We start from the raw sequence: 13716 nt of genomic DNA, 5'->3' as shown, positions 1-13716 counted from the left end.
TGCTATTAATCTTGTTCTCTTTCTGTCTTTCAGGTTTTTTGATTTATAAGTACACCACACAACACAAAGGCAGTTTTGTTGAAGGACTTACTGATTAATGGACGTCAAAGAGGGGTGATGCCAAGGCATGCATGAAGAATACTTTGGCCTGTGAAAACGTTTCCAGTCATCACAATGGTAAAACTCATTGAAGTGCCTGGTTGAACAATTTGTGCACTGACTTCTGATAAAAGAATGGGTTCCAATGGTTGGATGCTGAATGAATCTCAAGAGGCTTTGACTGAGGAAGAGAGAATACTGTGGCCTAACTGTCATCCTGTACATACGTCCAGATATATATAACTATATATACACTCTGACTCTATTATCGTTTGCATGCCCACTGGACTATAAATATATGTGTAACATTGTTAAACTATGTATAAAACTGTTAAACTATGTATTAAAAAAACTTTTTTTTCCTCTCTCTTTTTTGTATGTCTTATTTACTCATATTATTACCAAAATGATCCTTCTTACTGTATCCATGGTTGTTATTTTATAAATGTAACTCTATAAATGGTTGTATGTAATTTTTATTGTACTGTGTTGCTTTGAGGTAAAAAAAAAAAATATATATATATATATATATATATATATATATATATATATAAAATATTAAAAAAGATATACATATATATCCACAAATATGATCTCATTCACGTACCTTTCTCTCTAAGATGAAGCCCAGTTGTTCAGTTGTTGTGGCATTCCTCATATAATATAAATAGTAGTAAATACCAGTATAAAGTAATGATAATAAAATATAAATAGTAGCAGATGAAAAACTTTCAGTTTAAGCACTAAAATTAGTAAACTATAACAGAAAAAAACAATAAAGCTTACACAAATACAAAGCCAAAATCACATAAACTTAAACTTACTAACTTGAAATATAGATATATACGTAAATAATACTAAAAGAACTGACTGAATAAATGCATTGATGTAGATGTCCACTCCTGTGTAAGGTATGTGAGGTATTCGGGACAGAATCACAATGGATGTCTTTGTTTCAGGTTTCTGTCCTGAAAAACCATGAACGTAATGAGATCATCTTTCAATTTTTTTTATTTTTTGTGTGTGTGAAAAATCCAAGAGCCAAACATAACTTTCTGTTTTATTACGCAAAAGAATTGTCAAAGGTAGATAGAAAAAATAGATAGATATGGAGGAAAACAAATGTTTTCCTGTTTTTGTCTATTAGGGTGTGATTTCAATAAGCACAGTGGTCGGTGCATGGTTTGTGATTTCAACCTATGATTCTGCTTCAGTACTGCTTCTGCTGTGAAAATACAGACGAATTCACAACATGAACACAGTTGTTTTAAACATGTACAGATGGCCTGACAAGCACATGATGACATGCAAAACCGGCAAATTTCAAAATCAGATCATTTTAATAAATAGTCATACTTTTGTATAAGTGTAAAATGAGGAGAGAGAAAAATGTATTGCTTAACACATTTCCGATGTAGGCTGATGCATATAGAACTCATATTTTCCCCTAGATGGGGCCGTTTCTGTAAAGTCTGTATGAGAGAGGTTACTGATTCTTTTTAGGGTTGGGCCACATTACAAGAAACTTATCCGTTAGAACAAAAGAAATGAAAGAGAAATCGTCATAGAGAGATGACAGCAAAATCCACTTCAAATCACCTCAAATAATTTATCTTTAATAATAAAAAGCAATCCTAAACAAATGAAACCCTTGCCTCACTATAGGTGAAATGCATATTTCTGCATAGCAGATTATATAGCCTACACATATGTACCAATACATCAAAATAATTCAACCGTTCATACTGATAATGACATCACCAGTGCGTTGTGGTCAGTGGTTTACATTCATATATAAAGACAGACAATACTATGTAAAGGTAACTGAATAGTTAATTCTGTCATTTTACAAATATTTAAACTTTGCACTGGCCCAGTACCAGAAGAATTGCTGTAAAGCAATTGAAGGCTTGTGGTGGTGTTGCCCTGTTCTTACTGCGCATTGAACAAATTATTATAATAAAAATGTTTTGTAGTGCATTGTTAATATCGTAAAATAATCCAAACAATCACTACACATAAATACAGTACATGTTCTAGTTGGGTCAATGAAGAGCACAGAATCATATAGGCATGGTCACATTGTCATTAAAAAGAAATCAGCATGAATTGAGTTTTTTGCACAACCACCGTAAAGTTGTGTTCAGGTTGTTTGTAATAATTGTAATAAGCAAAATCGGCATTATTGACAATGAACAAAGAACATGTTTTTGCCCAGTGAAATTGCTAATGTGACCCCGCCATATGAAATGCATTGTTTCCAATAAATCGTACTTTGTTATAGAGCTGCAACATCTGTAACATCTTCATATGAACTATACACATTCATATACTAAAAGGGTACAACCACAGAAATTCTTTAAGTTTCTTGCTCACAGGAAGATGTTGAATACTATCTTTCCCAAAGCTCCCCACCACAGCTCTTCTCGCCAGTTCTTGCAAGCTCTGCGGCATTTCTCCACGATACGGCATACTCAGACTCTTTTTGGGGGATGCAATATAGTATCCTAGTAAGTCAAAAAGGCAAGTGAAAGTATGTTTACTGCCCGCTAAGCTGAATCCCCCATCCTTCAGGAGCACCCTCACACTGGTCGGGCCCTCGGGAGACTGATAGCTGAGAGTGAAGAAAACATTTGCTTGCATGCTGTCCCGAATCAGGAATGTCCCGAGAGGAAGTTTGGCAAGTCGAGCGTGGGCTTCATCTACTTCCAAGGGACCCCAGTAAAATCCACTGTGGTTCAAGTATTCCACAGACTGGGTGATGAGGTCACATTCCTGCTGGTCCCGAAAGGGGTGAAAGTGTGTCGGTGGGACAGTACAGGGTTTAGGGGACTCGGCCGGCTTGGATGGGCCCTGTTGCGCATCTGCATGGTCAGTGTCATTGTGCTGGACCATTCTGAATCAGGGCCCACTCATACCATTCCTCCATGGTCCTAAATCATAGATGAATGATTATGTGCCGCCTGTTTAAAGAAACAAAGAGTTCTAACATCAAGAGTTGGGAATGGCTCTTGCACAGACAAAATAAAGAAAGTCTGTGGGAAAGCTCATAAGTCTGTGCATGGAAGCACACTGATATCAAGTGTATTCAGGTTTAATTAAATTTGTCATTATGAAACAGAAAGCTTACCCTTTCTATGCGGATGATGTTCTATTAAGTCAGTGTGGTGTAACTAACATAGCCTACAATTGTTGACATTTGATAAGAAAACCATAATACAGAGAAGACCCCATATTAGAGCTGCACGATTATTACAAAAATCATAATTGTCGATCATTCCATTGAAACTGTAATTGCGAATATTAATTATGATTACACTGAATTATATTTATACTATTGTTTGATGCAAATGCATGCCGTATTTTTATATGAAAATAAACAAGCTGAAAACACTCTAACTGGAAAAACATATGGTGCTTTTCTATAGTTTTATGCCTCAATTGTCAACTTAAATCGGATTTTTTTTTTTTTTTTTAATTATACAAAATAAAAATATAACTGGTATTATAATGTTATACTAAAACAAAAAAATGGGGGGAAAACCCTTAAGATATGTAGAATGTAAAAAAAACTTCTTAAACACGCAGAATAACATGAGTGGACTTTGAACAACTAACTACCACTTTGAACGATTAATTGTGGTATCCATAATTTTAATCGCGATTAAAATTTGGATTAATTGTGCAGCCCTCCTGTAGACCCTTGTGTCTTGTGTCAAATCAATCTGTGAACTTTTATGAAAAGGCACATTTTGTTCAGGTCAAATGGAGTAACCCTAGGAATATACACTTCACAGCGAAGAAACATTTTTGGTTCCACAAAGAACCATCTCTTTCTTACCTTTTCATAATCTGAAGAACCTTCTTTCGTCACAAAGACCCTTCTGTGAGATAGAAAGGTTCTGCAGATCTTAAGGTTCTTTATGGAACCATTTAGATAAAAAGGCATTGTGAAGCACCTTTTTTTTAAATAGTGTATAAGTTTGAAAAAACATGTTTGAAAATCTCATGATTAAAATGAACTATTATATATTGTGTGTGTAGCCTACTGTATTTTATTGTGCACTTTTACTTGATGACTAGCTATTGGTTACACCGCATTTTTTTTTTATCAAAAACGGTCAAAAAAATTGTAAGAGAAGCGTATGAAATCAATAGGCTATTAAGAAATTTAGAAGTTTAGAATTTGTGATCTACTCGAAAACTTTCTTACGCTTCAGTGACAAAGGAAAATTGATTTCCTCACGCGTAGGTACTGTAGATAGGCTACTCTAAAAATAAAGATCCATATCAAAAACATTAGTACGAAAATATAACAGAAAATATTTCAGTAATTTGGCTGAATAGGCTACATTGCACATTTTAAACATATATTTGAAACGTAAAATCCACCATAAAAATCTAATGTGTCATTTTTCGTCGGCTATGTAAAATACTTTGAAAGTTTTATATATGGTCTTTATGGAAATAAGCGTTTAGGTTAGTGGACGAAAAGCGAAGCCCCCTGCCTTCTCCGAAATACCAGAGCAACAAGTAAAGAAAGAACTCCAAGGTATCACATGACATTAAAACCTTAATAAGCACTATGTGTACCGAAAAGCTTTCCATAAAGCGTTAATCCACGAATAATGACACGGTGAAATTAAAGGTGAACGAAACACCTCCGGTCCGGTCTCAGATGAAAACCCTCTTGCCCACTTACCGCAAATGCAGTTAGATGTTCTCGAAGCCAAACTTCTCCAGAACTGTGTCAAGATTTCCTGCGATGCTTCATTTTTAGTTGTAACACATCATTCTTGTCTCATAGGCTGACCATTGCAAAGGATTGTGAAAGCGAAAGCTAGCCAAATAAAGCAAGGCGGTCTCGTCTCTAGCATACAAATAACAGGAATAACTCTTCCAAGAACGGCCAGTCTATATCAAGGACATATGTCTCTGTCTATGCAGGCGTTATGCAATTTAACGTATTTTATTTAGGCTACACTAGCCTCTCCGTAATCTGCAGTGAAATACTAGATTTGGGAATGGGGTTGGATTTTGGCAGCTCTCTCTGCCTCTAGATAAAATAGGCTAGGTCACCTTCAAAGTGGCGAATATATTGGGGATTCAGCAAATAATGAACATTAAAAGCTTGTTATAAGCAAGCTACTGCAGTATGTGTTGACGACTGTGTATTTTACGTTGTTATTTAGCCTGCTGTTTTATATCTGAGGTCTCTTTCACTTTCATTTCGGGAGGCATGTTTTACTCTAAATCACGTGATCTTCAACTCATCTCGTCTTACGACAGGTTAAGAGGTTAAAGTACCAGGTCTTATCCTGGTTTAATGTTGTTGTTTAAGACTGTAACCCTAAACAGACATATGAGCTACACATAAAAAAAAAAAAAAAAATTAAAATGAAATAAAAATGAAAATGTTTTTTTTAATAGATTTGGAAATGTATGGAAATGATAGCCTACTTATGTAAATCCACATCATCCTCTACTAGTACACATATAAATCAATAGTTTATTGCATTTAATAGTAAGATTATTATTATTATTATTATTATTATTGTTATTATTTTATAGTACTGCAGAAAAAAAAACATAAATATGAACTTAAATTTAAAGGCCTATAAGAATCAGCCACTGAAAATCCTATAAAAATCAAACATTATTTTGAATATTAAGAGACAATGTCCACCTTGAAGTCTATGATTGTTATGGCCCTGATACACCCATTAAAAAACAAAATATGATTTTTATTTTTACTAAGAGAAAACTAAATAAAAAGGCAACCAAAAAATGTTAAAGTAACCAATCTTGCACCAGACAGCTGTTGTATATGTGCAACATAAAAAGAAAAAGCAGCATTTAACTGAATACATACATAGTTTCGACTTTAAATGAATGTTATGATTAACTGTTCTCTCTGTAGATTGCTTCCGACTCTTACAGTAATCAGATGATCTCTAAAAATATCCTCTGAGTGGCAAAGCAGAATGTATACATGGAATAATTCATCCTACATTAAGTTCATCTTAGAAAACACTCCCAAATCAAATCCCAGTTTATATATTTAACAAACATGTTTGTTTGAACCATTATAAGTAATCAATCAATAAAGGATAAATCATATTTTAATTTATCTTAGCTATAAATGTGCATGTTTTGTTGGCATATTTCAGAAAAAAAATACCTTGCACTGTACTGCAGATGAATCCAGTTGTATTTTCACCTGAAGGACCTTTAAAAGGATGAGATGAGCCCCAAAATACCAGAGATCTTATGCAACTGACATCAACTGCTTGCACAATCACCTAAAATTTTGCAGTTGAGTAGGATACTGCTGTAACTTCATAGGAAAAAAAAAAAGATTTACCACATCCCACCATTGGTGCACACAGCTGCTTTTTCATTTCAGTTTCACTTTAGCTGACCTAGGTATAGATCGTGTCATAAGTAGGTGTAAATATCTGAAAGATAAAAGATTTAAATACTGACAGTCAGAGAGAGACATGATTGGCATAACTGTATAGTATAACACCGTAAAGAGGAAAACAAGCATATTGTATTAAAGAAAATGGATAGTACTTCAGTTATTTGTTGATTAGCATAATAATGTGATAGTGTAGATTTCAGAATAATTAGGTTAAACGAAGATTCACTTTCAGAATGACACCTGATTACGATGAACTGGCATGATCATCCTGAAACAAAAAGCAGGATAAAAGGAAAAAAAAAAACACATTACAACAGCACTGTTATTTCTGAAATCATTTCTAAACATTTCATTTTACAGGAAAACATCCCTATCTGACCAGCTAGTTTCACTAACCTAAAACCAACAGCTGTTAAAATAACCACAAAATTTGCCTTTAGAACAGACCATGCAAACGGGTTCCAAGAAATGTACTTGGTAATAAGCTTACACTGCACTCTACTGGCAAACCACCAGAGACTTAAAACAACTACAACAAGATTAAAAAACATTATAGTCTGCATGAAATTATATGCGAAATGGATGTTATAGGTTTTATTGTTTACCACACATCAAACATGGAAGTATTGTTCCCAAGCGATAGACTTTTCTCTCGGTGACGAAAGCAGGACTTCATCCGCGTAAATCTTGTCCTTCAAACTCATGTTCATCTTCATTCACTTATGAGTGCAACCAACATTTATATTTCAACATTCAATTAACACTTGATGCATACAACCAAGTTGCACTCGGATGTACAGCACAGTATAGAGGAACAGTTCTGTCACTGCTCCCATTTTATTGGGACTTTTAATATTTTTTTAAATGACAATCGTGTACATGATAGAAAAATTAAACATCTGACCAGTTACATGCAGAAACACGAGCTTCATTAACCACGGTCCACTCATGTAGTGATGCAGAATAATTTATTGTATTCTTAACCCCCTTTAACTATTTCTATTTGTAGTTTATGATGAGGCAGATGCTGTTTCATGTTCCTCCTTCCTGCTGTGTCTCATCATGTAGACGGCAGCCGTGAGTGCAAAAACACCATATGTGGCAAGAACAAACTGGAAAAGGGAATAAGTGGGAGGTTGGGGGGGGTGATGACACGTTTAGATACAAGTGACGTGAGAGACGATCTTACTGTTGTCTTTGATCATGCAACAATCTGACAGATCCTTAATGATCTTACATTCCTGCGTCCTCATAATGTGTAGCTGTTAAAATGTTTCCTCCATCCTGTCAGTTCTGTTGGGGTCGGTGCATCAATCCCAAAGAGCTGTCTCTGTCATTATAAAAACAACAAGGAATTATGAATAAAACCACATCCATAAAATAAAATGAAATAATTTTAGCTTTAGGTGGTAATACCATGGTACTAAATAAACCTTAGATACAATTGCATTTCTTATAATACCATGGTATGTCCAAATTATATAGGCCTATTTATACTCATTACTTCATATATATATATATATATATATATATATATATATATATATATATATATATATATATATATATATATATATATATATAATGACAGCAAGCATGGCTGCTTTAAAGTCACTTGTCTACCTTGACTTCGCTAATAAGATGACCAAAACTTGTCAGCGGAATACGTGTCTTCACAGGGGAGGTCGGCATGTCTGTAGAAATAAAACTCTCTTTTAAATCATGTACTGGTGCAAATCAAAGCAAGGCACAATGTAAACATTAGCACGTCAGCCTTGAAATGCATATACGAACTTACTGAATCGATCTAAAAATATATATAGTTTCTACAAAGAACACTCCGCGGTTGTTTACAGCTGCTTAGTTCCGGATTTTTTAAATGTCAGCTCAGCATCCAATTAAAACTTCCTAACTAAAACGTCGAGCCAATGGCTACAGGCCTGGAACCGGGACTTTGAGGCGGTAACTATTTAAAGCGCCCGTGTTTGAATTTATGGTCAAACGTACGTGGTAACACAGTTGGGTAGCAGAGGTCAGCCAGAGGAAGTTGTAATGTGGCAATGGATGGGTATCTGTTAACCATTTTTATTTCATTTCAATCTCAATTAGCCTACTCTTTTCCAGATCCAGTAGCCTGCCAAATGGTAGATAATCATTACCCTATTATTGCATAATACTCTTTTAGAGCACACAATATGTGGTGCTCTAAAAGGTTTAAATACACAACAAATGATTATTGGTCAAGTAGGATTGAGGTTTTGAATATAAGACATAAAAAGTAATATTTTTTGTTGAGGAGATGTGCTATTATTTTATATGTAATCAGACTTTCACTTTTGGTCTCGTAGCACATCAAATCCCTTTGACTGACTTTAAAGAAATGACCCAAGGCATTTCTTGAGACCAGAATGTCATTATATGATACACACAGAAAATGTCTTCTTTTTGTAGAAACTATGTTGGAGCTATTATACAGAGTTGTAATTTGTTATTATTTTGAGTGTATTTAGGTGAGGTAATGATTAGAGACAGGGTGCACAATGAAAAGTAAAACAAATGTTTTGACCATGCCGTGCTGTGTTAAGCAGGACTCGTAACAGTTTGTCTGGAATGTAAAATATTTTGTTTATGAAGACTAAGTTACGTTTGTTAAAGTTTATTTTTTGGTTGTTTGCAATATGCCGAATGGACAATAAATTGATTGGCATATCCAAATTTATCCCAAAGGTATGGACAATGTATTCATTTTTTTATTCAAGGCAGAGGCAGGTTTCAAAACAAGACACTTTGTGGCTAGGTTTCCTTTCTGAACCATTAGTGTAAAACATGTTTACCTTATGACATGCTTTCTTCTGTTTTAACTATCCAAGAGAGTTCTGATGCTAATAGAAACTTAAGTTAATGCTGCAAGCACTTCTCTTTTTGAGTAAGTCTGCATATTTATAAAACGTGACTTGTATACACTTTTCTCTATTTGTATCTGAAACTCAAACACAGAAATACTGTTGTGCCATCAACAAATCACCTGGAGCAGAAATAGAGTAACGTTATGTGTCCCAAGTTAATTGAGAAGGTTGTTTATGTCTGATATAGGTTTATGCCTCTATTCACCTTTGCACTTTCATCAGAGCAATTGCTAAGGTCTAAAAGAGAAGGACATTATATATCATGCCAGAAAAAACCCTTATCAAGATATTTTATCCATAAAACATAAAAGCAAGTAATCAACATAAAACCATAAACATGACAGCTCAATATCCCTCTCTAACATTTTCAACATGAGGATCCCAGTATTTTATCACAGGGCTCTAAATATTTGCTGTGCCTTGAATTATGAAAAGCACTGCGGTTGCTACACCACAAGATTGATGTAGAGATGCTTTATAGTAAAAAAAAAAATTAAGCAAATTCATGTCTTGCTTAAAAAAAGGCTACTTCCTCTTTTCGAATCCTTAATTCAGTGTTTAGTGAAGTGAAAATAAAACGGAATCTGAAATAGCTTTACAAAAAAATATTTGCATAAAAGCCATGTAAGACATTTGAGGCAGTCTGATTACATATCACCCAACTATAGATATATACAGTATGAAGCATGCGGGATGTAAGTACACATGCTCTGAGACTGGTCTCTATGGGTGGTTCCCTAAAATCTATGTTCCCGATAAAAGAGACATGATTTTGTAAGGCTCAATCAGGCTATTGAGTCACTACATCCTGTGACTCACTCTGTGTTTGCATGCTTGATTTCTGTTTGTTTTCTCCTTTTATGACAACGGCCAATCTGCAGTTTTTCGTAGAAAAGAGGACAAGACTTAATAATAATGGCAGTCAGGTAATCAAAGTTGACTTCTTCTGTCTTGAAATATTCTAGACTGGTAGCACTTTAATATCTAACATGTTTTAATGCTGCATTCACAAGCTTGAGGTTATACAAAACGTGGTGTAATATTGAGGTATAGCCACAGAACGAAGTGAAAGTGCATTGATTGACTGACCGTTTTGGATCAGAAATTGTGGACTTCTGGCTTGTGCATTTCTCCTTTTGTGTATGCTAAATGTATTACTGTGACGCACAGCTAAATTTTCAGCAGCCATTACTCCAGTCTTCAATGTCATATATTTCAGAAATGATTCAATTATGCTTATTTAGTGTTCAAGAAATTATTCTTATTAATGTCAATGTTAAAAAACAATTCTGCTGCTTAATTTATTTATTTATTTGTGGAAGCCATGATACATTTTTAAGGATTATTTGATAAATATAAAGTTGAAAAGAACAGAATTTATTTGAAATGTTTTTTATTATTATTATTATTCTTACATTAATTATTTTAATTATTCTATAAATTTTATGAACATTTCAGTTAACTCTATAAATATACATGCAAAAACTTAAAACAGATCAAACTCCTTTAAAAATCAATTCGGTAAATTCCTTCATACTAATGCAGTACATTGTTTAATATTTTTACGTCTTGTGTTTAAAGTGTATGACTTTTAATGAATTTTATGCATCTTTACTAAATAAAAATATTTATTTATTTAAAAAAAAAAACTATTTTTTTTTACAGGATGAGACCCTTGGAAGCAAAGGAGTCCGTAATACTTTTTTTAATAATTTTGGCCCAAGGCTTTGACTACTCCTGGACATGTTATTGTGATCAGCAATATTTTTGCAACTGTTCATTAAATCATCTCCAAAAGGTCCCTAAAGTTCCAGTGAATGCTCTTGGCCTTGACCTGTCATTCAATCAAATTGAGTCTATTGACATGAATGATCTCAGCCCATATAGTGAGCTGAAAACCCTGAACTTGCACAAGAACAAGCTCAAGTTTATACACAAGGAGGCTTTCAAATCTCAACATAAGCTGGAAGTTCTTGATCTGTCCTTAAACAGCCTAGAAAAGCTATCTTCATCTTGGTTCCACGAGCTAAACTCTCTCCAGCAACTGAACCTTGTAGAAAACCCATACACCACCGTGGGACCTGCTCCCATTTTCCAGTCTCTCTTTAACCTAAGAACGCTGCAGTTTGGTAGTCCTTCACTGAGAGAGGTGTACAAGAATGGCTTAGATGGGATCACTCTTCTGGATGAGATGACATTCATTGGCAGTAACCTCAAGTCATATGAGAACGGCAGCTTTAAAGCAGCCCGTCCAATCGGTTCAGTCTCTTTGAGCCTTCAGAGTCCATTTCAGAACGATCCAGAATTAGTCTCTAAGGTTCTTAAAGATGTCTCCCACCCTAAAACTCGGCTGACTATCAAAAATGTTGAACTCAGAACGAACACTTCGACAGAATCCTTTAAAGCGGCAAGAGAAGGTGGGACTGAAAGCTTGAGTTTCCCTAATTGCACCACAACTGATGAAGCATTTACCTCTTTTTTGGTGGTCATGGATAATTCTTCTTTGTCTTACATTGGTCTTGAAGAAGTACATTTGATTGGTTAAGGGTGGTGGCAGAAAGCTTCGTACACACATTATGAACACTTACATACAGCCTACATACGTAATCTTGACATCCAAGGGTTCTTTGAGTTCAGTAGCATGAAGCAATTGGGATTTCTGCTGGTGAATCTCCACAAGGTGTCCGTGATCAACGGCACAGTGTTTGTTATTCCTCCGATAACTACAGTCTTGTTGAAAAAACTTGAATATTTAGACCTGAGTCAGAACCTCCTTTCAGACCTGACAATTGCACCGACGTTATCTACGAGTTTTGGTGCATATCAAAACCTCCTCACTCTTAACGTGAGCCAGAACGTTTTAAAATCCCTTGGGCTGATGTCTCAGTTGACCACTAACCTTAAGAGCCTCACAGATTTAGACTTGAGCCATAACAGTTTTGTTTCTATGCCAGAAAAGTGTAGCTGGCCAGCGACTCTCAGGTTTCTGAACCTTTCCAGCACAAAGCTACGTAAGATGACCCCATGCCTGCCTTCTAGCTTGACAGTCCTGGATCTCAGTGAAAACGATCTGATGGTGTTCAACCAAAGATTTCCCCAACTCATTACGCTTATACTGACAGGCAACCGATTTAAAAAACTCCCGCAGGGGGAATTATTTCCAACACTGCAGACACTGCTTATAAAAAGGAACGCCTTGCGGATGTTTAACAGTAGTGATTTGAAGAGATTCAAAAACCTACAATATTTGGAGGCAGGGGATAACAATTTTGTGTGCTCCTGTGAATTTGTATCTTTCTTTAAACGGGATGTTAAACTTTTCATCACCCTAAGGGACAGTCGTCGCAGTTACGTGTGCGACACTCCGTTCACTCTCAGAGGTGATTCTATTGACAGTGTCAGATTGTCCGTTTTCGAGTGCTATATGATCCCTGCTGTCTCAGTACTTTGTTTTGTGATTATCATAGCGCTTGGACTTATTGTTGTTACTTGCCATAAGCTTCACGTTATATGGTATCTGCAGATGACAAAAGCATGGATACAAGCCAAAAGAAAACCTGCAGTTGGTCGACTGGCCGATGAGCTCCGCTATGATGCTTTTGTATCTTACAGTCAACATGACGCTGAGTGGGTCGAGGAAATCCTTGTTCCAGAACTAGAGAGCACTCAGCCTCCATTTGCCCTGTGTTTGCACAAACGGGACTTCCAGCCGGGCCGCTGGATCGTGGACAACATCATCGACTCGATTGAGAAAAGCCATCGGACTCTCTTTGTTCTGTCTGAGCACTTTGTTACCAGCGAATGGTGCCGTTACGAGCTGGACTTCTCACATTTCCGCATAGTAGATGAACACAATGACTCCGCTGTCCTGGTACTTCTAGAACCAATCAAGAAGGAGACCATTCCCAAACGTTTCTGCAAGCTGAGGAAGATTATGAACTCCAGGACGTATCTGGAGTGGCCGGAGGAGGAGGAAAAGAGAAGCGAGTTCTGGAGCAATCTGAGAGCTGCTCTACACAGAGAGGAATGTTAATGGCTTGCCAGGTTGTGTGACAAATATAGATTAATCTAAAATGGCCAAGTACCAAAATGCAATGTCTGTATGATGCATTACTTTAATTTGCATGCTTACTCTATATACAGGGCTAACATTAACTAAAAGCAAAACTGAACATACAAAATATTAATAAATGCTGCAATAGTACGTAAATAAATCAAAACTAACAATGCTGTATAATTTATTTTAACAAGTGCAAAGTTTAAAACATGTCAAAGCCATTAAATGTA

At 35.6% G+C, this 13716-nt stretch overlaps 1 protein-coding gene and 1 pseudogene across 4 annotated transcripts; one reads left to right on the top strand and one right to left on the bottom strand.

Annotated features, from left to right (window-relative positions):
• Positions 1-1416: 1416 nt before the first annotated feature.
• LOC113044533 (suppressor of cytokine signaling 1-like) lies at positions 1417-9568 on the bottom strand. Of its 3 annotated transcripts, XM_026204611.1 has the most exons (6): positions 8322-9568; positions 8147-8217; positions 7761-7853; positions 6764-7635; positions 6281-6557; positions 1417-3062 (listed from the first exon to the last, which is right to left on the bottom strand). In XM_026204611.1, the coding sequence occupies exon 6, from the start codon at positions 2992-2994 to the stop codon at positions 2425-2427; it is 570 nt and encodes a 189-aa protein (XP_026060396.1). In that variant the 5' UTR covers positions 2995-3062; positions 6281-6557; positions 6764-7635; positions 7761-7853; positions 8147-8217; positions 8322-9568; the 3' UTR covers positions 1417-2424. The 3 variants fall into 3 exon arrangements, with proteins under 3 accessions (XP_026060396.1, XP_026060397.1, XP_026060398.1); XM_026204612.1 differs by lacking the exons at positions 6281-6557; positions 6764-7635; positions 7761-7853; positions 8147-8217; positions 8322-9568 and adding an exon at positions 4802-5517; XM_026204613.1 differs by lacking the exons at positions 6281-6557; positions 6764-7635; positions 7761-7853; positions 8147-8217; positions 8322-9568 and adding an exon at positions 3941-4792.
• A 47-nt stretch (positions 9569-9615) lies between these two features.
• On the top strand, positions 9616-13573 carry LOC113044531 (toll-like receptor 2 type-2; annotated as a pseudogene). The gene is made up of 2 exons (XR_003275879.1): positions 9616-10355; positions 11095-13573. The product of XR_003275879.1 is annotated as a toll-like receptor 2 type-2 (transcript).
• The last annotated feature ends 143 nt before the right edge of the window (positions 13574-13716 follow it).

Source organism: Carassius auratus, chromosome 26, assembly GCF_003368295.1.
Source record: "Carassius auratus strain Wakin chromosome 26, ASM336829v1, whole genome shotgun sequence".
Classification (NCBI taxonomy): Eukaryota; Metazoa; Chordata; class Actinopteri; order Cypriniformes; family Cyprinidae; genus Carassius; species Carassius auratus.
The sequence above is the reverse complement of the archived record's forward strand: the minus strand, read 5'-3'. Positions and strand labels throughout refer to the sequence as shown.

Excerpts from the sequence above, each read along its gene's own strand:
- LOC113044533 (XM_026204611.1), bottom strand. The coding sequence starts at position 2,994 with ATGGTCCAGCACAATGACACTGACCATGCAGATGCGCAACAGGGCCCA.